General features: G+C 42.3%; 1 protein-coding gene across 1 annotated transcript in view; it reads left to right on the top strand.

Annotated features, from left to right (window-relative positions):
- Positions 1–25,199, top strand: part of loxl2b (lysyl oxidase-like 2b) — a 64,949-nt gene that overhangs the window by 6,831 nt on the left and 32,919 nt on the right. Inside the window, exon 3 of the mRNA XM_085787648.1 lies at positions 20,189–20,400. Coding sequence (XP_085643774.1) covers positions 20,189–20,400 — 212 coding nt within the window. The remainder of the gene's footprint in view (positions 1–20,188; positions 20,401–25,199) is intronic.

The raw sequence follows: 25,199 nt of genomic DNA on the forward strand, positions 1-25,199 counted from the left end.
ACGCAACCGCACCGCTAGATGGGGGTCATTCCTACACATTATACCTTTAAGGAGTGGCGGCGGTATTCTTTATGGCCCTTTTCCACTAGCACGACTCGGCTCAAATTTTTTATTTTTTATTGATTTTTTGGGGGGGGGGCTTTTCTAGCGCAACGTCTGACACGAGAATCAAACACGGTAATTAAAAAAACAAAACAGAAACAGCGACCACTGATCTGTACGGAGATATTTGTTATTCTTACACAAGTTAATTGACCATGGCCGCTGTGATATGACGACCCCGCCGCCCACACTGAGGAGGTAGTATGAAGAACTCAGCTGTGATGGAAAAGGACTTAAACTGAGTCGAGCCAGGCCGAGGAGAGCTGTAACTGTGTAGTGGTAAAAGGGTGCAAAGTACAGTAATAGTAACTGGTAGATTATTGTGCGTCTGCCCCAATACTGAAGCAGTGGAGGCAATAATTTAGTCGTGGCCGCCACAAAAAAATGCATGTAGTGGAAACCCTGTAAAAGGGAGCAAATGTTGGATCAGAATTAATCATGTAGTTACAGAGTCATGACTGTAAGTGAATGGTAATTCTGCTCCACGGTGCTTTTGGAGAACAGTGCTTGATACTGACTATTCCAAAGTCTGACCATCTTTTTTTTTTATTTCACACACTCTTCTTTGTGAAAACAACGATGCAGCTCTACTGCTGACTCCTTGTTGGAGATCTGGGTTTGTTGTTTGTAGCAGCTAACGTAGCCTCCAACCTCTGGCTTCAATCAGAGACTAGGAGCGGACTGCAGAGGTCTGGTAAACTCACTTCCTGTCTCTACAACCCCCAGATTTTCTTTTCATTCTCACAGTAGTCCACTTCCAGAAAGTTTCTTGACAAATGCAGCGGTACTCCCCAAACCCATGTAAACAGACCTTGATGTGTTCGATTTTAATGGAATTTCCCTTTAAAGCTGTGACTTCCTGCTCAGAGCTTTGGAGAGACAAAAGGGTAAAGATTGTGATTCTCAGGAGAGCATGTCTGCAGAGGTCTAGACGTCTGGAGTCAAGCTGGGATGGCAGCTGAAAAAAAGAAAAAAAAAGAAAAAAATCAGACTCAGCTTTTCCACTCACTTCTATACGGCACGTGATCTCCGTGCATGTAAAACACAGCCAACCGGTCGGTCGCTGCCGCCACACACAGCCAGTGTGTCTCTATCATCTGGAAGTGGTAATCTGGTGACTCACTCGGGCACATTCTGGTGTGTAATGGCCGCCATGACGACATGTCGCTGGGGGTTTTGTGGTCTGGGATGATTAGTAGGTTTTTTGGAGTGCTGAGGAGCACCGCTGCTTTCTCAGGTGATGGCAGCCTCAGCATATTCACCCACAAAGGAAATACCCAGAGAGTGAGCTAAGAGCTGGGCTGTGAAACGTGAAGCCTTTGCATGGACGTGTCGCTGACCTTTGGCCTTTGCGTGTGCTCAGGCTCCCCTCTGTCTTCTCACATTGTTGAAATAAAAGACGAGGTGTTGCATTTTGAGCCTTTTTTTTTTTTTTTTTTCTAACCAGCTTGGAACTTGGAAGAAAACAATCATCTTCTTCTATGAATCCGTTCTCATGTGGCCGGGGGAAGTTTCATGGGTTTGCACGGATTCCAGTGGCTCCATATTTAGAACAGAGTCTCAGTCAGCTGGACAGTAAACAATGCAGGTTGACACCCAGTGTTCGCTGGAATATTTAGCGCGGCATCTCTCCAGCGTTTATTTATACACTCCTCCCCCTGCCGTGGCTTGAGGAAGTCTGCTGCCTCGCCTCGGCATTTCAGTTTGTGCTGCAGAGTTTTTTGAGGTCTGACCTGCGAACACACGCAAATGCATCACATTCCATTGCAAACCGACTTCAACAGTAAGAAATTCTGGGGTTTTAAGAAATGTGATGTTTGGCAGTGACCATTTCCAGAGCGGTCCAACAGGCCTCATTTATTAAATTAGGTGAACAGTGATGCAGTCAGAGTTCTCAGCCTGATTTTTCGTAAGTAGGCACTGAGGAACTTCTGAGGAGAAGCCTGTGAAGGAGGAATATTCTGAGCCATTTAGGGAAATAGCTGTTCAAATGGACACTGGCTGCACAAAGGAGAATATATACAGTACATGTCTTTCAACAGCGTAGGAACCTAGGGAAGATGGGATTTGGACTGAGAATAGTAAAGGCTGGAGCCAATTCTGGTGCAAATATCCTTATTTATAAGTCAGTGTGTAGAAATGGGTGATAATACTTTGTAAAGACATGTTGAACTATATATAAAGAACCATTGTGGAACCTGTACAAGTCACTTTCTGGGGCAAATTGTCAACAAAAATAACAGATATCACCTGGTTCCAGCCTCTCAGTTGTGATGATGCAGTTACACAACTAGTGTAATGTTGGAGGCTCCCTACTGGCTGTTGGTCTTTCAAAACAGGAAAGGAGGATACTGGACTTAACGAGGAACTATGTACCTTAATTAAACAGCTTCAGAGCAATAGTGATGGTTAAATAATTGACTTGTTACTTGTTCCAGGGAGAATGGAGGCTTTCTGCCTTCCACCTAGCGTCTCTTGGCTGAAAACCAACCTTGTGAGATCAGAGCCACCGACCCGGTGTCCCAGCTCTCGTCTCGGCGCCACAGCATCACAAATGTGCCCCGTAACCTGTAATCTCTTGTTTTTGACAGATAAGACTACACAAATATACACATTGTAACACGTGTATGATATATAACATTATCAACCACTCCATTGATTGCTTTCTTACTGGCTTTGTTGAAAACAAATGCACATGGCCAGGAGGAGGGTTAGCAACACAGAGGAAAAGCGACCAGACTTACATAGTTCCCCTTTAAAGTGATTGTAATGGTCAGTCTTCAGAGCCCATCCTCCCTAAACACACAACACTAACGGTGCGCTGGGCCTCATGTTGCACTGGGGGCCTCATTTTATGTGCAACTCTATGTGCAATTACGGCGCAGCACAGTCTCCCTGACTTTAGTAGTTTGCAAGATTGAGGGAGGAGAGAAAGGAGGTTATCTACCACACACACAGACACACACACACACTGCTGCAGTAATCTGATCAATCACTGCTCAGAGCTGGGTACCAGTGCAGGTAAAGAGATGGCAACAAAAGTCCACTTTTTAAAAGGCACATGCTTGTTTACCTCATTGACCTGCTTGGAGATTTTTGACATCAGGCCCTGTAGGGACAGGCTGATGTCCTGCACCGACAGAGGTCTGTACGGCTGTTTGTTTTCTCTTTTTTGTTGTTAAATGATAACTTTATTTGACAGAATTTTGGTCAGGGCCTCTTGTCAGGTTTTTTTCAGATGTCACTCACTGGCCAATCTGGATCTTGGATCTTGATATAAAAAAGTCAGACATATAAATGGTGTGGAGATTTATGACTTTGTACCATTTGACAGATGTGTGTTGGACTGTTTGGACTTTGTGGTGTTTGGAGCCCTGAGACATTCTAGTCATTTAATACTTTGAAGGTGACACTGTCTAACTAAAATGAACAGCAATCAAAACTATGGCAGTAAAGGACAGTGCTCCTGGGGCGATGGCTGATGGTAATGTCGGAAAATCACATTTCAGTCCTGCTTTCTTTCTTTCATCCATCTGCTTATCTGTGGAAGTCATGGGTGTATGGGGGCGAGGTGAGCTGGAGCCAACCCCAGCTGGCATAAAGCGAGGCTGGGGTACGCCCTAGACGGGTCACCAGTCTGTCAAAGAGCCGGCGTATAGAAACAAGCAACCTCACATGCTGACTTTCACACCTACGGGCAGTTTAGAATCTCCAGTCAGCCTAGTGTGTCAGTCTTTGGACTGTTGGAGGAAGCTAAGGAACCTGAAGAGAACCCACACAGGGAGACAAAGGCAAACTGCAGTATCTGCATTTTTAATTTTTTTTTTGACCAATCAAAAGTGTGGCATATTCTCTTCAACTTGGTCGAATTTGATATTGGTACTGCTAAAATTTCCAGAGTTATTGGGCTTTTTATTTTGCTGTGCATCCAAAAAAACACTGTGAAACCAAGGCAAAGTGCCGTATATGTAGCTAATATCAAGCCAAAGTGCAGTATCTGCACCAAAACCAAGGCAAAAGTGCAGCATCTGCCATAAAACGGTCAAAATTGGTCAGAAAGACAAACTACAAAATACATTTAATTCAGTCCACCTTTATCTAATCAATTATAGATTTGGCAGTTATTCACAATTTGATGCTTAAACCTGACAATGAAAAACACAAAAAGCTGTTTTTCTCAGTTTGGCATTTTTACAGATGCTGCACTTTGCCTTTGTAGGGCAGCAGGGCCCAGTGCTAATTCTAAAGTTAGGGCCAGTGCATCAGTACCACAGGTATTTAGTTCACTAAACAGTAATGACTTACTTGTGAGGTTAACACAAAACTATTTGAATAAATAGAGACCAGAGCAAAGCCTCCTCTTGGTCCTCAAAGTAAGAAATGTGCTCATTTTTCACAGATCGTTGTGATTGTGAATAATCTGGAAGTAATCTTGGAAGATGATCTTGATAACAGACGCCTGGAGGCCATTTCCCATGCTGCCTTGCTCAGTTCACCTATGTTAATCTGCTGTCCTGTCCTGTCCTGACAAATCTGCTGTGGTGGGTTGTGTTTGAACTGGCAGAGATATAGCAAATATCTTTCTTTATTCCTGTTCCTCCACTGCCTTCTTTTTCCTCTCCATTCTCTTTATCTACTGCTCTCTCTCTCTCTCTCTCTCTCTCTCTCTCTCTCTCTCTCTCACACACACACACACACACACACACACACACACACACACACACACACACACACACACACACACACACACACACACACACAAGTAATAGTATTACAAGCAGCCATGAAGTCCCCACAAGCAGAGTTTACAGCTCCCATTTTCCTCTCTGAAGTCATTTTTTCCCTCTGCGGCCTTAAGGTCAAATCTTCCACTTTCCTCGGTGTAAACCTCCAATCATGTCGTGGTAGGGTGCCATAAATCACCGTGTCAGCCCTCCAGCACGTTCGCACTGTGAACTTGGAATGGTACACGGCCGTCCCTTGTGTCACCATCTTAAAATGGTTTTAACTGTTTAATTATTTTTCACACATACTAGTTGGAAGATGTTTCTGCGGCGACGTAAAAGTCTGCACCCAGAGGCATCACATTCCCACACAGAAGGCGGATGTTTAGCCTCTGGAGATTCTAAAATTAAGTCCTCATCTGACACCAGCGTGAATGGAGGAGTTCACACAGGGCAAAGTTTGCTTTTGGTTCGTTAATATGAATTTCAAGATCTAAGCTTCTTTCAGACAGAGAAGTAATTCCTTTGATTAATCATGGTAAAGTTCTAATAGAAATTCTTAAAGGTCATTTTTTACTCTTTTCCTGTGTTTGATTTGAAGTTTTGGTCCATTGACATACTTGTGGTTTTAAGTACCATACATCATCTCGGTGTAGTTTTACAACTCTTCTCTCAGTCTTCTCTCTGAAAGGCATGTTGGTGAGCCAATCAGATCACAGGAGGCTCTGAGCCTCTCTTCTGATTGGCTGACTGTAGTAAGTGATCATATACAGTAAAATAAAGCAGGTGTCAGGTAAAACGTAAAGGGATAGTTCAACATTTTAGCAAATTGGCCCATTGCCATAATCCCTATAGTCATAGCAGTAGGTTCGTTAACTTTATTTGTCAGTGTAAGCTATTTTTAGAGCGGCGGAGCAGAGCCGTGAGCTGCTCAGAGCTACGCTACGGAGGCTAATGGATTTCCTGGTTTCCCTCATCAAACTCATCAAATACACAATCCAACAACTCCACAACGCTCTGGTGGACAAGTTGTGACCTGCACATTCACCACGCTATGAGACAATAACAGAACGTTACAAGACAGAGTTGTTTTAGAGGGAAATTCATGCAAAACCGCTGATGCGCGTTGCGTTCAGGGACAGTTTTTCAGCAAGCAGCCTCATTATTTACCAAAACGGCTCCGTTTCGTAACGTTCCAGTATTATCTCATAGCGTGGTGAATGTGCAGGTCACAACTTGTCCACGAAAGTGTTTTGGAGTTGTTGGATTGTGTATTTGATGAGTTTGATGAGGGAAACCAAGAAATTCCATTAGCCTCCATAGCGTAGCTCTGAGCAGCTCGCCGCTCTGCTCCACCGTTCTAAAAATAGCTTGTACCGACAATTAAAGGTAACAAACCTACTGCTATGACTATAGGGATTATGGCAATGAGCCAGTTTGCCAAAATGTTGAACTATCCCTTTAACCCCTTCAGACCCTGCGTCCATTGGAATGGACATGACATATTTCTGTCTCTAAACAAATAAATACTCTGTAATTCAATGATGTCAGCAATGCTAGTTACTGATTGGGTCCTGATTATCCAACCACAATCATGTTATGACTTTGAGCACACTCTGAGAGAGTGACAGACATCGGACAAGACAAGCATGGTGGACCGACTGCAGAGAGGGAGGAGGAAGCGCCCATTTTCAGTCAAAAATATAAATTTATGTTCATGCTGGCCAAAGCAATTTGCTGTCAGTATACTTTTAACTGTTACAAGTCATAATATTTGAAGTTATTTTAAACAAATATCATATCATTAATTTGTAGGATTTTTTCAAAGTCCAATGTCCATTGCAGTGGACATCAGGAGTTAGGCGAGGTAAGCCAACACTCAAATGCTTAGTGTCAGTATATAAAGAAACAAAATACCTGTAAGCTTTTCATAGGTAAAGCATGGTGTAACAGTTTATTTATTCATGATTATAACATTTTTAATATATATTTTTTGTTCATAGTGTTCTCATAATCATCATAATGAGTGTCAAAGACTCCCTTAAACGTCTCGTAAATCTGAACTTGACTCCTTGAATTCAGGCAATGAGGAGGATGTTACCAGGAGTGAGATAGGTGGTAGGCCTAAGTTTAGAAATTAAGACAGTTTTTAATTCTTAGTATGTGGTTTTCATCAATTTAATGTCTTATCTAAATGGAATGGATAAGTATTCGAGAGTGAGAATACATAAAATGAGTTCAAATGTGATTGTTTTGTTATTAGATTCAGAGAGGGACAGTGGAGAGGTTACAGTACATGCATGCCAGAATAACTTATGTGGCAGATGAGATTGAGATAGAGGAGACAGACAGTATAGTGAAAGAGGAGGACAGGAGGAGATGACAGTAGCAAGGAAGGAAGAAATCAAGTGGCGTCACAGGCCATTCACTACAATCATGGGCATGTCCTTTTTAGAATGCTCCAATTGATGAGGATCATCCCATAGACCCTATGAAGACATCAAACAATATACTGTATACAGTGGCAAGAAAAAATATGGAATTTCTTAGTTTTCTGCATTAATTAGCCATTCAATGTGATCCGATCTACATCTAAGTCACAAGTATAAACAAACACGATGTGCTTAACCTAATTCCACACAATTATAATATTTCATGTCTTCATTGAACATGTCCAATAAACATTCACAGTGCAGGTGGAAGAAGTAAGTGAACCCTTGGATTTAATACATGGTTGAACCTCCTTTGGCAGCAAAAACCTCAAGCAAACGTTTCCTGTAGCTGCAGATCAGAACTGCACAACACCATTGGTCCTTACAGAACTGCTTCAGCTCAGCCATGTTCTTAGGATGTCTGGTGTGAATGGAGGTCATTCCATAGCATACCTATTGGATTCAGGTCTGGGCTCTGACTGGGCCATTCCCAAAGGTGGATTTTCTTTTTTTGAAGCTACTCTAGATTATCTAGGTTGTAGATTTACTTCAATGTTTAGGCTCGTCCTGCTGCATCACGCTATTCTACTGAATTCAGCTAGTGGACAGCCACCCTGACATTATCCTGTAGGAAGTCTGTCTATGTTTAGAACTGCACACAAACTCAAAACCATGCAAACATCCAGTTCCAGATGTTTAGGTCATAACTGATTGATTACTATGTGGAAAAACACAACCTTATTTTTCATAAGTGTTTCTGACATTTTACAGCCTTTTAGTCCTGGCGTCCATTGGAATGGACATGAAAAAATTCTATTAAAAACATGAGTTAGCAAAAATGTTTTTTTTCCACTTTGTTTTTATGTTTGAGAGGAGTCAGAATACATAAAAAAAAATTTTTTTTGCTCAGCCAAAAAAATGCGGGTCTGAAGGGGTTAATCCTGCAAGGCTGAATGGGTCCAGGAGGGCGAACCTAAGGGCCTGGCCAAGAGATGGTTTGCTGCTTTGTTGTGACATCATAAAGTTACAGAAGTCCTGACCAGCTGGTCTGAAACAGGCTGTGTGTATTTCTCTGTGTACAGAGCCTTTGATTTCGTACAATTTGAGTACAAATATTCACGCTCCGTTCAGGAAGAATTCCGTGATTTAACATAACTTTAATGATCCCCTGCCTCCTCATTTTATTCACCTACAGGTCAAACTTTAAATTCCTCCAATAATTTAGTTCATAACCACATATCTGCAAAGCTAATGAAATCCCCATCATCCTCGACCATACTTGACATTTTTGTCTTTTTTCTTTTTAGCAAAAAGGTTTTGTTAACTTTTGGGTGGATTGTAGTAAAATTTGGTGTGGATGTCCGTGTTGCCTGGAGGATAAATCATAATGACTCTGGTGATCTTCTGACATTTCATCAACTGATTCCTGCAGCTCAAATATTTTACATATTTCTCTCACACTGACACCAAACTTTGTGGAGACATTACTATTTCCCAGACTTTTCATACTGCGCCATCATCAGGTGGAAATTTATTTCAATTTGTCCAGTACTTTGGTTTATGACCAAGCACCTGCAAAAACACATGGCATTTGGAGACTTGGAACATGCTAATACTTTGTTTTTGTTATTTTTACTGTAGTTTCTTGCTATTGTTTTTTTGTTTGTTTTTTTAACTTATTTGTTACTTGATTGTAAAGCACTAACAGAGTCTTATGCACATGATCTCTAAGGATCACAGTAAATGTTAAGATTATGGAACATATCACTGGCTTTAACTACAAAGGTGACTGAGAATCCTTTTTTAAACACATGATTTGATTCAGTTAAAAATAGATCATCTATATGTGTTTGCACTGTGGCTGTACAGCAATTGTCCAAACTGCTCTTTATGCTGAACCACAGGCATTTTAGCAAACAGTACACAAGTCAATGCATTAGTAACAGCCATGTCTGCTCAGGTTTGTTTTTTGTTGTTGTTAGTTTGGCCTCTGTCTGATGGTGAAGACCATTGAGATGCAGCACAGGCAGTGCAGCTGTGTAGCTTCATTTTTGAATTAAGCGGCTGTTGTCTATTTAGTTGGGTTTGTCACACTGTAAACTTTGTCTCCTCAAACATTTATGATTTACTTTGCTATCAACAGGATAAGAATGCTTTTAATTTGAAACACACAAGGAGAGCAGCCGTGCCACCGCACAGAGCCACGAACACCGCAGTCGCTCCCAAGTGTGACTTTAATTTCCAATTGCTTCAGCTTTGACTTCATATAAAAGCAGTTCACTTGCATCCAATCATTGTCTTCGTGAGTGGTACTTCAGCTCAGGGTTCGTCACAACTTTGTGGCGCATCTGTTTTCGGTTTGTTAACAAAGGCTGGTTTAATCGGAAATGCACACTGCGACACACAACACTCTCTGCATTCTGTAAACACTGTGCAAAAACAACATCATCCTCAATTTGTGTCGCAGCTGCTGGAATAATCACCGTCTCTCGAGAAAGACGGGATGTTAGATGTGTTCTTTAAGACGGGGACTTGTAAAAAAGTGCTGAGAACAACAGACGGAGCCGAGAGCGGCTGTGGTGCTCACGAAAATTCTCAGAAAACGGTTTGTAACTAAATACCACACTGTATGTGAACCCAGTTTCTTACTCTGCTGCGGATGTGAGGTGATTTCTGCTGGCTGAGAAGAGAGAGTTGTTGAAGCCCTCTATTGGAACCATATGTTCCTAAGCTGCATGCACTTTGTTTTTTCTGGCGAGCGATGTCTTTACTGTAGAGGGCCCATGTCCTATAGGCCTACAGTAGTGCCTGAAAACACACGATGCTGAGCTGTGGGTTGTGTTCAGAGTGACCTGTGAGAAAAGGGAAAGAAATGACAAGGGCTCCTGATGATTGATGCACCTTTGGTCTCTGGCTGCCCCCCCCCCCCCCCTCACTCCCTTCTGAGACTTCCCTTCGAGGGAACCTGTCCGAGTGTTGCAGAACAACAGCAGGAGAACTGTGAAAAAAGGCTTATTTAGTAAGATAGATAGACTTTATTGTTGTCATTGCGCAAGCACAATGAAATTGGTCGCAATCCCAGGTGCAAAAATACAGCAACAATAGACAATAAATTAAAAACAATAATTTAAAAACTCTAGAAAAAGGTAGAAGAAACAGGGTCCTGATCTGAACCTACCCTTTCACCAGAGAGAAAAACATGCATAATGACTCAGAAGAATGTGAAGCGTTTAATAATATTCTTGCTGCTGAATCTTTCTTTGAATGTGAATCTGGGCAAGAGGATTGTTTCCATTTGCCCAATTACAAAATACTGTGCAGGGCTTGTTTCGGTTAATGCAATATGGAGCAATTTGGTCCCGTGCATTACAGTGAGATTGTGCTCTGAAGGCATCATGGCCAGTTTAGAAGGGGAGGAATGAATATTCTGAAAGTCTCATCTTCCCTTTAAAACCTTAATATCCTGTGATTATTAGAGCTTCCACACTTTAAAGTGAGTTTGTTGCTCTAAAAGGAGGAATAACACTTTGTCCTTTGATCAGTTATGTGCACATAGGGGTGAACAGTCTTACATGGTCTAGCATGACCAGCAGCTTATGGAGGCTATTACTTGCAAGGTTATTTGGTATTTTCTGTAAACATGCTTAGATGATTTATGTCAACTGTTTTAGCAGGTCAGATATCATTTGTCCACTGGTTTTATTACAAAGCAAATGAAAAAGAAAAGACAGTGGGGTCAGATGTTTGATTTTATCTGAAAACCTTCAAAAAATAACTTAGTGTCAACCGAATGTGAAAGAACAAGTGTTTGGTGATGTGCTGCTGAGGTATAGCTGCCACATTTATTTTAACTAAGGAGCAATTTTGATGGTTAAACAGGGAGAATGGAGGCTCTCTGTCTTCCACCTAGCGTCTCTTGGCTGAAAACCAACCTTGCCAGATCAGAGCCTCCGACCCGGTGTCCCAGCTCTATTCTCTGAGGCACCGAGACATAAACGCGCCCCGTAACCTGTAATCTCTTGTTTATTACAGACAAATATACACATTGTAACATCGAATATGATATGTAACGCCATCCACTGCTCCATGGGTTGCTTTCTCGCCAGTTATGTTGAAAACAAATGGACATGGCCGAGAGGAGGGTTAGCAAAACAGAGGAAAAGCGACCAAACTTGCATAGTTTCCCTTTAGGTTAGCATGCTAACTCACTCACCGTCCTATGTGCTGCTTATTACACCACTTTGAACCCCAAGAGGTGATGGTGAGTCACTGCAGTGTCCAGTTGGGCTCAGTCCTCAGCAGTATGCTGTGAACCCTTGTGGAAACCATTATTCCATGGTTCTTCACTGTTTGGCAACGTGTCAAAAGAACTCTGAGGTTAGATCCATTGAAGTGAACCAGCTTAAAATACAGAGAGGGCAGTGATCCCAGTCCTTGAACATGCTCTCGTGCGCAGGGAGGAAAAAAATGTAAGGATTGTTTGATGGTGCCGATCAAGATTTGCCGTTCTGTTAAGTGCTTGATGGTGAGTCCAGCTATGGCACAGGGGAAGGGTGGAGGAAGGGTCAAACTTAGGGAGAGAGGCAAACAGCTCAACTGTTGTGGGAAGAAATAAAAAGCAGTTGGACAATTCGAACACATTTCCCCCCCTTAAGAGAATCATGGGAATTTTAAGGAAATTGAGTCAGCTGTTATCCTGCATCCCCCCGTAAACCCTGGTAACATTATTCAAGATTACAACATGACTCATCCAGACTCATCTGTTTAGTTAAAAGGAGTTGACTTGACATGCAAGTTATTCTACAAAACTCCCATCATTAATTATGGGAACATTCATAAATAGTCCTGCTCTGCTTTTAATAGAAACGTTATATAGACGGTGGTTTTTCATGGAGAGAATAACAGGATGGTTATTATGTAGGTTCTTCAATTAAACAGCAAGTGATTGATCCATCACGTCGTTTCTAGTCTTTAATTAAAGATGACATCACTGTGTAACAACCTTTTAAAAATAGTGGTGACTCCACTGCTCTGATGTGATTCATAGCTTGTTGCCCAGCTGCACTTTTCTTTATATTTATGTCCCGTGTGGTCTTTGGAAAAACTGCCATTAAATCCCAGCCAGAAGTCTGACAGAGTGTTTTTCTGTCAGCAAAGTCCAAATGCTGAAACCCGCGAGTGTGTGATTTTCATGAGCAGCAATCAGTGTTAATTATTCTCATATTCTTAAAGGTCAAGTATGTAATAATTGGCAAGGTTTATTGGCAAAATCTGAATATACTACCCATGAATAATGTATAATCACTATAAAATAAAATTTGTTTGGTTTTCATAGCCTTATAATTGTTCTTTTATATATACATAGCAAGGGTCTTGCTTTAGAGAGTGTCCGCCATGTTTGTACGGCAGCCCGAATGGTAAATCCAGCCAGCCAGAGAGCACGTTTCGCAAGTTTCACGCTCATAAATAAACCAACGAAGAGGAAGGCAGAATGAAAGATGGAGTAGGAAACAGCGGACATATTGTAAAATGGTTTAGATCTTCACCTCATCGCTCCATGCTCCTGAAATACTCCCAGTCGTCCCAGCAGTGGTAAACAAGTTTTTTTGTCCTCGGAGGCCACCGTCACTTTGCCGACGGGAGGGATGAGTGAGAGCGAGTGAGTGAGCGCTGCAATCTAGAATCTGAACGATGTCATGCCCCCCCCCCCTCCAATTTTACACACTGGACCTTTAACCTGCCATCTCCTGATTGCTGCTGAGTATCTGTCATTTCTGTTGCTCAGAACTCAAACCTCAGCTCTGTGGAGTTTTATGTGGCTCCCTTTGAATATAAAGCTGAACTAATCAATGCTTTTATCAAACCACGTGTAGCAATGCACTTTTAACAATGAATCAAATCACCAGCACATCGATCTTCCACTTTCTCCCAGCTTTAGCCGACTATCTACACAGCTTTTTTATCTCAGCTCATTGTTTTGATTCTGAGCTCCATTGGCTGTTTTGTTTCAGTCTCTGTTTTGTTTCTGCCTCATTTCCAGACACAGCAGGCAGCTGTCAGTAAACAATATATAAAACATATATGAACCATTATGGGCTTCCTGCTCAGCACCAGACAGGAGACGGGCAAAATCAGCAACAGGCTGCTGTGGAAGGTTGAATTCATAGCATCTGGAGAGCCAGAGAGGTTTTCTCAGAAGTTGGTGGAGACCAAAACAGAGCTCAAAGGAGAGTGAATACTGGACATCCATTTCTAATTTGATGCTGCATGATAGCTGTCTGAGGCGTTTTAGGAAAGAATGCTTTGCTGTTTCAGCGCAGTGGAGTGCTTTTCAAACTTAAAAAATGATAGCTTGAAGCGGTTACGGTATATGTGCCTTTTAAAACAGAAAATGAATAGTAAAAACCCAGAGGTGGCCTCAGTGAATCAGAGCTGAATTGCAACAGAATGAGGTCCTTTCACCTCCTCCTGTTCAACTCATCCCACTAATGGCTTTTCCATCTGTGCCACTTCACCTACCGGACAGGCAGAACCTCAGGAAGCCCCCCCCCCCTTCTCCCTGGAGAACGCCAAAACGAGGCACACATGTTAGAGATCTCTTCTTCGCTGCAGTCCAATGGTGGATTGTTGTCTGCAAACAAGACATGTGAGGACTGAACTGATCGGGCACTAAACTGGAATTAATTAAAGGAAATTAAATGGATGGGAGAGGAATGAGGAAGAGGAGGGAGGAGGGGGGCCACGTGAGCTGGGTGTCTCGTGTGCTGATCCTGAAACATACTCACAGGAGAAGTGTAGCTTTTTTCAGGTTTTTAAATAAACTGTATGTAGTAAATGTTTTTGGTGGATCTGTCAGTGGGAAAACGTCCTGCTGTTTCTGTGTTTATGTGACGTTAAACACACATTATGTAACTCCTGACACAAGGGGTCTCTCAATCAAAACAATACCAGACAGTTTTCTGATGAAGAGGTGTGGGATGATGGGAGTTTACTAGTTATTTTCGGTTTGGGGCTAAGCTGACTAATATACTAATTAATACTAATTTATTCTTGCTGTTAATATTCTGATGTCTGATGATTAACATCCTTCATCTGATTAAAACACAGCATTGAAAATGGTCAACATGTAAAAGGTGTATCTCAAATATGTGGCGTGATATTATGGAGTCAGTTTGGACATGATTTTATGCCATTGCCCGACTGTTGCCATGATTACAGTCATGTGTTTGTCAGATGATCATTGCTATAAACATGTGGGACATGTAACTATACAGCCCCTAATAGAATACCATATGTCTTGTTGGTTTTAACTATTTTATTGAGAAAAAGTGAAATATTGTAACTTAAAGAGGAACTAAGCAGGATTTCTCCCGTGGCTATGCTACATTTTTACCTTAATTAAAAGGCTCCGAAGTAGTAGTGATAGTTAACTACATGACTTATACGAGTGACAACGGAGGCTCTCTGCCTTCCACCTGGCGTCTCACGGCTGAAAACCAACCTTGCAACATCAGTGTAGTCGCCCCGGTGTCCCAGCTCTCGTCTCTGCGCACCGCAACACAAATGCACTCCGTAACCCGTAATCTTTTGTTTATGGCGGTTAAGACTACACAAACACACACATCGTAACATCATGTAATGTTATCCACCGCTCCATTTATTGATTTTTCACCGGCTTCATTGTAAACAAATGCACATGGGCGAGAGCAGCGTAGGCTAACCAAAACAGTGGAAAAGCGAGCAGACTTGCATAGTTCTTGATATCTTGATATTTGAGCACAATCGTGTTGCACACAGTGTGTCAACATCCCAGCTTCCTGTTTGGTCGAATGTTTAGCTGGTCTGCATTTATTTGCTCTTCTGACTGAGTCATGTACTATATATCCAGTAAACCCAGACAAGGTCACCATCCCCACATTTCCAGTCATTATCATGTTCCATGATTTCACCCTGTATACAGTTTTATATCCTCTGCAGCCCAGACCGTGTTGCCTCTAACCACAGTGATTAATGTGGTTATCTGTGGGAGAAAAAATAGCAGAGAGACTGAAGATTCGTAGTTTTCACTCTGCAGCATCTGTCCGTCTCTGGAGGCAAATGCCAATTTAGGAAACCCTCCTTTCTCATTATTTGATGTCTAGGTTCTTCTTGGCTGTGTGGGAGAGGAGTTTATACCAGTCCATCTGTTGAGCAAAGCAACACCCTCCACCCCCCCAACCCCACAGCCAGACTCTGCTCCCTCCCCTCAGCCTGCACTGTCACGTAGCACAAGAATGTGGGTTCGGACTATGGGAGAGGAAAATGTTTATTTAATCCATGCAAAAAAGTCTGAGGGGAAAGGCTCTGCTTTTTTTTTTTGCTTTTTTTTTTTGACAGCATACTGAGTTTTGCTCAGATGTAAAATCAGATTAGATTCTTGATCAAAGTTGAAAATAAAGATGCAAAGTTAATTAATGTTCCTAATTTGAACCCAGACACTAAATGCACCATGTGCCTCCAGTTGGCTGATGATAACATCTCATTCATATTTACAGAACAGAAACACTTTGGCATGTGCACCACAGGTTGCTAGGAGATGAGTAGAGGCCCAGACAGGGGCCCACCTTAACATGGTCCATGTGACAAAAGGCTCTATACTAACACTCCATGTTAACATGACAGCTGAAATAGTACTTCATTTCTTTCTTTCTTTCTTTCTTTCTTTTTTAAATGTGATGCATGTAGCAGTGGTGGTAACCCCAACCCTTTTAAATGTAGGGTATTTAGTATCTGGTCTGACATGTATTTAAAGGGACAACGAGGAGTTTCTATTCGGTTATAAAAAAGTCTCACGTTAATGTGGATGAATCTCTGCTACCCACGCTTGTTAATGGGCCCATTTTCGATAAATATATCGTTCTGTCTCTATCGTTATTTTGTTATTATTAGTGGTGGCGGAAATGCTGGTCGAGCCGACCAGATTTCTTTACTTTCGGTTTCGTGGCGAGTCATGAGAATAACGCCGCCAAATCGCCGTTTATGGTCGGAACTACGACGGTATGTGAACCTTTTTGAACCTCCGACTTAAATTATTGATGAATGAAAACATGAGTCTGTCTTGCGCCGGTCAAAGAATTTTACGGTGCGCGCGGAGGCTCATAAATGTAGTGTGAAAACGCTTCGCTTTTCCAAAACTCCTCGTTGTCCCTTTAATGAAGCATATTATGTGCAAAACTGTATAGAGTGGTGAAGATGAGACAGGTTATCTTCATCAGTGAGTACATTATTGGATTACCATCCAGGTGTTTCCTATAGAGCACCAGTGGAGCTGGACCAATCAGAGAAGCATGTGTTATAGGTTTAAAAGACCATGTCAGTGAGAAATTCTGGATTCTGCAAGCCTGTTGCATATCACATGTGTTCTCTCTGTTATTGGAACAGGACAATGACATGATTCTGTACTCAATTTCCTGTCCTACACTCTGTCTTTGACCTCTACACACACTGGGTTTTTCCCACCAGCCCAGGTTGTTCTGCTTTAGCCGAGCCATGATGACACGGGCATGCACTGCAGCCTCCGAGCAGGACAGCTGCACCAAGCCTCTACTGTGTTCCTGGTAGCTAACATGGCCACAGACAGCATGTGCCACTCTGGAGTTAGAGCTACTGGAGACTAAGAGAGGGATCTGTTTGTAAAGCCTCTGTGTTCATCTCATGTACTCTTCTACCGTCTACCTTATGTGTTTTGGCATTCCAGTTTACACTTTTACGTATCAGCACCATTCCACTGTTTATTGATTGTTTTCAGCCATTGTTGTGAGTGTCACTAAGTTTGCAGAGCTTCATTCATCGCACAGCCAAACCACTTAATCCCAGCCTGGCTCTGCCCATCTGCCCTCAGTAGCTACTCCGCCTGGGATTGAAATGCTTTCATGGCTTTTCTCCCCTGCAGAGACAGTCAAATGTCACATAGGGCTTCACAAGAGAATTTAAAAGGTGATTCAAGAGACGAAGAAGAGACACGTAAAATAACAATATAAGAGAGTAAGTAGAGCAAGTAAGTAAAAGGTTACCCAAATGCAGCCCAAACAGAAGTGATTTAAGTTGCTTCCTGAAAGTTTCAAAGAAAGCAACATAGGGACGCAGGAAGAATGTTCCGAAGTTTGGGAACACTCGATCGCCACGAGTCTTCAGGTGCGTGCGACAGAGGATTTTGTGTGTTGGACCTGAGGGAGTGAACTGATGAGTGGGGGTGTAAGAGTTCAGTCACATAAAGCGGAGCCTGACCATGTAAGGCTTTGAAGGTGAGAGTAAAAGGATCTTGAATTGAATTGTGTATGCTACTGGTGTTATATGGGCCCTTCTATGTGTCCTAGTTAGGATGTTTGCGAAACCATTCGTTCCATTGTGGCATCCAAGAATTATTGCCTGAGTAAGAGCAATGTTGACAAAGTTCCATCCTGTGTATTCGTACATTTGCATCATTGAAGTGGGGGGGGGGTGGTCGTTGTTTACGGCACTGCAGCAGCTTCATTGCGTTTCGGCCGGTTCCAGCACATGATCATACATCATGACATGAGTCTGGAGTTTTTTGCCCAAAAATGAATGCTAGACTGTGGCTGTGTCTGCAGAGCCCCCTCCCCCTGCCTGTATTTTGGTCTTGTTTGCTTCATTGTGCACGGGGACGTTTCTGGGTGGAGAGCGAGAGAGTCTGTGTTTTCTCTCCAGCCAATGACAGAGTTCAGGTGAAGCTACGTGCAGCAGAGTAGGAGGGCTCGGGGCTGCTAGCCCCACTAGCTGTCTCTGATGTTAGCGAGTGCTAGCACGTCTCTCTCTGAGCAGCAGCAGGCAGGACTGCAAAGAAAAAGAAATACAGTTTGGGTGAAACGCTGGAGCTGCAGACCGATACCCGGACGTCACCAACAACTAAAGCCTCGAGTGGTAACAAGTATGAGGACCGTTGTGGTGAGCTAGCTCGATGCTGACTTTGGCTAGCAGTAGCGGTTAGCATCCGCCGCTAACACCGTCTTCCCAGCTCACCACAACGGCCCTCCTACTTGTTACAACATAACACTGAAGGCTCCCGTCGTTGGTGACGTTGGTAATGTCCATCTTGTATTGAAGCCCCGAAATGCGAAATTGTCCCGAAAAAAATTAAATAGCCTAAGTCAAGCTTGTTTTGTAGCGGAAGCTTCTTGAAGCTCCTCTTCCCGGTTCGTCAAATTTGGACGAACTGGGAAGAGGACAGACCCTGGTTTGTCCAAATTTGACGAACCGGGAAGAGGAGCTTCCGCTACAAACAAGCTTAAGATATAGACTTATTTACATTTTTTCGGGACAATTTCGCATTTCGGAGCTTCAATACAAGACGGACATTACATACGAGCAGCATGGAGGTATTTGGATGTTTTTTGGTGTGTCTTTTTGTTACGAAGACAGTTGGTATCCATTTGCAACCGTTAGAGTTAAATTTCAATTTTGGGTGAACTATCCCTTTAAGGATTGGGTAAAGGCAGATTGAGTAGTTTTAAACTACAGAGTTTCTGCCTACCAGAAAGTAAACATTTCTCAATGGATAGTGACCAGTCTCTGTGCAACAGACTGGTCAGGACCAGGCTAACTTAATCCTGCTGTGAGGTCGCACCAAGCCGCTGAAGCTCGACTGGCGGCCACGCTTCATAGTGCGGCCCAGAGCTACTGTCCTGTGCACAGCGGAAAAACCTTGGTTTAAGGATGACATCATTCATGTAATCCATGTCTCATAATTTACCCCGGCGGTGCATGAAAGTGACAACTTTGAAGTCAAAGACAGAAACTAACTTGTGTTCTGTCTCGGTAGCGTGGAGGAGTCCTGTCTGTGGTTGATGAGGTAGACCGGAGGCGTTCGGAAAGAAAACTCAGCGTCTTAATTATCTCCTGCTCACACTGCTGTTTCTGTGCATTTTTCTTTGCTTTATTGACCTCTTTGCAGCAAGGCACTAAAAAGCGTGTTGCACACATTACCATGGAAACCCTTCCGAATACCCTTTGGCTTTTAAAAACAGTTGCGGAGCAGTCAGTCATGGTGTTTACCATTAATAAGGTGATTTCACTGTAAAAATGTTTGAGCAATCTGGATAAGATTTACAAGCGGTGTGCAGGGAGCAGAGCAGCTGTGCTCACGGTCGGGACACGGGGGGTTAAATGTCTTTGATTGCTTGTTATGTAACACAGGAAGCGCTTGACAGATGTGAAGTGTAGCATGTCTACATCACGTTGGATTTCAGAGGTCTGTCTAACCAGGAAATGAAGGTTATAGAAGTGATATAGTGTATTCTGAATGAGCATATTACACTCATTTACTGCATATGAATGGACCAAGCCAAATAAACCCTATTTATTTGGCAATTAGACAAAAAGACAACAACATAGTTAATTTCTATGACAACACTGCAAAAACTGAAAATCTTTCCAAGAATTTTTGTCTTATTTCTTGTCAAAATGTCTCATTTCTAGTTAAAACTAATCTCTTTCCATTTAGAATAAGACTCATCGCCTAAAAATGAACTTGTTTTTAGATCATTTTCACTTGTTTCAAACAAATCTTTACTTAAAATAAGTAGAAAAATCTGTCAGTGAAAGCAAGTTTTTTGTGTGCCTGTAATAAGAAAGAAAAACTTGCCCCACTATCAGATGTGAATCAAGTGAAAATATGCTTGAAAGAAGTAAAAAGTGTCTAAAAACAGGCTACGTTTTTATGTGATGAGTCTTATTTTAAGTATAATGAGAATTTGTTTTGACTAGAAATGACATTTTTGACTAGAAATAAGACAAATATTCCTGGTAAGATTTTGAGTTTTTGCAGTGAATATGTCAGAGAGAAACAAGCCTCCTTCCTTGCCAGGCCTCACAGCAGTTTCCAGATCAGTTTTTGTGTCACTCTGAGCACGTTTCTCCATATGTCGTCCACAGAGCCTGGACATCCAAGTGGAAGACGTGCGCATACGACCGATCCTGTCGTCGTACCGTAAGCGGATCCCGGTGACGGAGGGCTATGTGGAGGTCAAGGATGGCGGTAAATGGAAGCAGATCTGCAACGCCGAGTGGACGCAGTTCAACAGCAGAGTCATCTGCGGCATGTTCGGCTTCCCCGGGGAGAGGAAGTACAACGCCAGAGTCTACAAGTGAGTTTTCCACTGTAGTAACAATAACGTGCGGTCCTGGGTGGCAGCGAGGAAAGGTTGGGGTTAGGTGGTGCAGTGGTCTCCAAATGAACGTGGGTGTATTGTTGGATAATGATGTAATCTGGCTCTGGGCAGATGGATTATTTGCCACAGCCACAAATTGGTAATGTCATGTTAGCCACTCTCTCTGTGCCTGACATAAATACCAAAATGTAAATGTTCCTGTGGTCTGGTGTTGACCAGGTTAATAAACACTCACACAGCAAAGGGCTTCAGAATGAGGAGGTATCTGACTGTGCTGACATCGATAGAACTGTCAGTGTTTCCAGAGATACCATTTATTTTCTACACCACCTTGAACAGAGGCTTGATTCTTCTAATATTTAAGTGTGAACACAGAGGAAACTCCATCACCCCGTGGTTCCAGGATCTTATTTTTATTATTTGCTTTTTCAGCAAGTCAGCAACAACGCAGCATACTGACTTCTAAAGTCTGTTATAAAAGGCTCTTGTAAAAGATACAGTATGTATCCCAAATACTCTGTTAGTCAGCACTATATACTTACACATGTTACATCCCCTCATGTTTTCTAAAGCATCGGTTACACAATTTTATTCAAAGGAATTTAGTATTGCACCTCCATAAAGCTGAGCCACTTGTGAGAAACAGATGGCAGAATGACAGGTTGAGATTTTCTCTCAGTGCTAAGTATCTAGAAGGACGGAGTCTCAGAAGGCGGTACTATCCTGTAATGGAAGCGCTCTCCTAGAAGTGTCCCAGAGTCGGGTCGAGTCGTGTTGAGCCGGTACCACGTAGTGAAACGCACCTATAGTTCATCTAAACCAACTATAAATCACTGTTCTTCAAACTGGGACGTTCAGTAAAGCTTTTTAGTTTGTGACTCCTTGAATTAAAGCACTGCAAGCTTGTCTCCCTTCAGCTTATTAACACCAGTTGTGACGAAAAAGGTCTGGAACATCTCAAATGTCACAAGAGAGAAGGCAACAACTGCTCTGAGACGTCAGGCCTCACATTGTGCCGTTAATATTACATTTGACACTGTTTCATTTGTACACGTCCCAAATTTACAAGCCAAATTTGCAATTAGTTTTATTTTTCGTGCACCTCCGCTGCACACCTGGAGCTTCTGTGGAGCTCCAGGGCTCAGATGTCTGGGGCCTTGGGTCAGTTCCCTGTCTGGCCCTGTCTTGTGAGGAAGTCTCACGTCACTTCACTGAAACTAAACATTTCACCTGATGTGTGGACTCTGAGGACGGATGTCAAGCTTCACATCTGACCGTGTGGTGGGTGGGTTACGTTTCCAACCTCAACCCGACACTCAAAACTTCAAACGTCTTAGTCAGCTCATCAGGGCCATGACCTGAAGTAGCATAGTATATTTTTAACCCTTTACCAGCCGCTGCTTGCACTAGAACACCAACAGGCAAGTTGTAAGGCTGTTAAATAAACTGTTTCTCTCTCAATTCAATTCAATTATATACATCCTCAGGGGCAATTTAAAGGGATAGTTCAACATTTTGGCAAATTGGCCCATTTGAACATACTGTAACACACATGTCTATTTGCACTGTAAAACATACCACTGTACCTTATGACTGCACAAATCATCATCATCTAGTTGGTAATATTTTTTTATTTTGTTTATTGTGTGTTTTTCCCATTTCTACACTTTTCTTTCATATTTGATGCCGCTGCCTATGTGCCTTAATGTCACTCCTATAAATTCTGTAATATTCGCCTATCCAAGGCGTACCCAAAGTAAATTGAATGCTGTTCTTGAACTGTTTGGAGAATATGGATGGGCTTGGTCTCTTTTGAAAGGTATCACTCTGAAGTTTTTCCCCAAACTGAAATAATCACTATAAGTGCTACTATCATTGAGTAATCTAAGTGGGAGCACACTGAATTAGAATGTTTTTATTCTCGCCTGAATTTTTTTGTTGCAATCAGATGCCTGAAGATGAGTGTAGCTGAGAATTTTAGCTGGAAAACACAATGGGACTACAGCATGAAGCCTTACCTGGCCCCAGTTCAAATTTGATAACAATCCTGCTAAAAATGAGTATTTTACACATGTTTTTCTAAGTGTATATCTAGGCGTTTTCCTAAAGTTGCCATTGACAAACAATACATGCGCCAAAGTGCAGCTTTTGCAAAGTTACGCATGAAAATGGCGGTGCTGCCTTTTCCCAGGGACCGTGAATGCAGCACATCGTTCGTTTCGTAATTTCATTGGCTATTCAATGCTACAGTTGTCATCGGGATCTGTTTCTATTGGCTGAAGCCATTCAGCGCTGTCGGAGGGGATGTTCCTCATGAGACACAGCCACTCATTCGCTATTGCAGGCGGCAGCCGGAGAGAGGGAGCTTGTGATTGGTCGAGTGAGCTGTCAATCGAAAGCTCAGAGGGCAGCGCCATTTTGTAAAGTGAAATAAACATTGTTTTCATGTAAACGCCGGACTTATGAGGAGAAATAAACGGATTTACTGGATATACAATGCGTAATTTCATAAGATGCAGCAGCGGGATGAGGTTATCTACCGGTACAACCGTGTGTTTTGGACTAAATACTTTACTGGATTGGATTTACTGGACTTTTCTGAATGTAACGACACCAAGTTTGTGGGGAAACCCTGTGATCCTGAGCCTGCCCTGACACAAATCGTGAGTTATATCGGCTTTTTACGAACTTTGTTAGCATGTTTATAGTCTGATTCGAGTGTTGCTCTGATGATTATATTTAGGAATGGTCGGCATATCTTTAATCACAAGAGTTTTAGCTTTCCAACGATATGTGGCATGACTATTTCAAGTGACTGGTGACATCCTCTGTGACACCTCCCTGATTAAAACCCCCCCGACGGCGGAGTGGCAACAGGTTAAAGGGATAGTTCAACATTTTGGCAAAGTAGTCCATTGCCATAATCCCTCTTTAGGAGTAGGTTCGTTACCTTTAATTGTCGGTGCAAGCTGTTTTTAGAACGGTGGAGCCAAGCCACAAACTGTTCAGAGCTACACTACGGAGGCTCATGGGATTTTGTGGTTTCCCTCATCAAACTCATCAAATACACAATCCAACATTCACTACGCTATGAGATAATAACGGAACGTTACGAGACAGAGTTGTTTTCAGTGTAAATTCATGCAAAACCGCTGATGCTCGTTCCTGTCGGGGGCAGTTTTTCGGCAAGCAGTCTCTACATTTGCCTCGAAAACAACTCTGTCTCATAACGTTCTGTTATTATCTCATAGCGTGGTGAATGTGCAGGTAACAACTTGTCCATGAGAGCGTTTTGGAGTTGTGTAATTGATGAGTTTAATGAGGGAAACCAGGAATTACCCTCCGTAGTGTAGCTCTGAGCAGCTCGCCGCTCTGCTCTGCTGTTCTAAAACCAGCTTGCATCGACAATTAAAGGTAACAAACCTACCCCCAAAACTATAGGGATTATGGCAATGGGCCAATTTGCCAAAATGTTGAACTATCCCTTTAAGGCACACAGGCAGTGACATCAAATATGAAAGAAAAGTGTAGAAATGGGAAAAACATACAAACAAACAAAAGAAAAACTATGTAGAAAAAATATTACAAACTGGATGATGATGATTTGTGCAACCATAAGGTACAGTAGTATGTTTTACAGTGCAAATAGACATGTGTGTTATGTTAAAAAAAAGTGCAAACGGAAAGTTTGAAAATAACAGAGATTATGATACAGTGGAATGCATGAAAGATTGATAAAGTGCAAATAGAGTCAAAGTTAATAGAGTCTGGGTAGAGAGGACAGTAAAGTGTATATAGGAGGAAGTGTGAAGCGCCCATTTAAATAAAACAAAGATAGTTGATTAAATTCACATTAATGTATATAAATGTAGTTCTTGTAATTTAAGAAAACCACCACCAGGGTGAAATACATAATCCTCTTGTGTATTTCACCTGAATAAGCCTGAATTCTGTGTTATGTGTTTGACATGGTCACACGTCCTTACACTCTGAGCCCCGGCCTGACTCCTGTACGTCCAGCATCAGCGCAGCATTCCACAGAGCTGTGGTAATGTGCAGCTCAGGGATCTAAATCTTGCTTACATGAGGAAGCTTGTAGGCAGGCGGCCACAGGTTAATCGCGGCGTACCATAAAACTTCCAGCACTTGAGTTAACCTTGAATTTACTGTCTGTCTGCCTGGGCTGGCTGGAAGTTTCCTCTGCTTTAGGTAACCACAGCAGAGACGGCGACGGCTCCTTAACTTTCCATCTACGTGTCAGCCGGCTCCTGCTGCAGCCCCATGAAACGCGTGCAGCGTGTTTTTACAGGACACAGAGCCAAGGGCTGCTGCACTTTCATAATCTTAATTGTGTAGTTTTGAATTTAACCAGCGTTCCTCAAAGATGTTTAAGTTAAATTAAAAGTATTTATGAGATAAGATGTGGAAAAGGTGAATTTGTGGCTCTTTATTTTTAAAGGTTGGGGATTTAAATGTAAATTCCACAAAATTACAGTCAATCAGTGTTTAAACCCAGTGTTACTGGACCCAAATTGATACACATCTGATAAAACTTTGTCCGCAGGTCTCACATCTGGGTAGAGTTTTGCTTTTAGATGTTGTTGTACAGAGATGTTTTTGAAAAAAGATGTGTTTGAAACCCATGACCAAAAAAACGGACCAAATAAAATAAAATAAAACAAATTATGAAAATATCTCTAAATGTCACGATCAACAACAGGCAGGATGATAATCTTGGAAGCAGGCAGAGAAGTGAGACAACATGCAGGTGAAGA

The sequence above is a fragment of the Trachurus japonicus genome, chromosome 9, assembly GCF_045865225.1.
Source record: "Trachurus japonicus isolate A0001 chromosome 9, Traja_1.0".
Taxonomy (NCBI): Eukaryota; Metazoa; Chordata; class Actinopteri; order Carangiformes; family Carangidae; genus Trachurus; species Trachurus japonicus.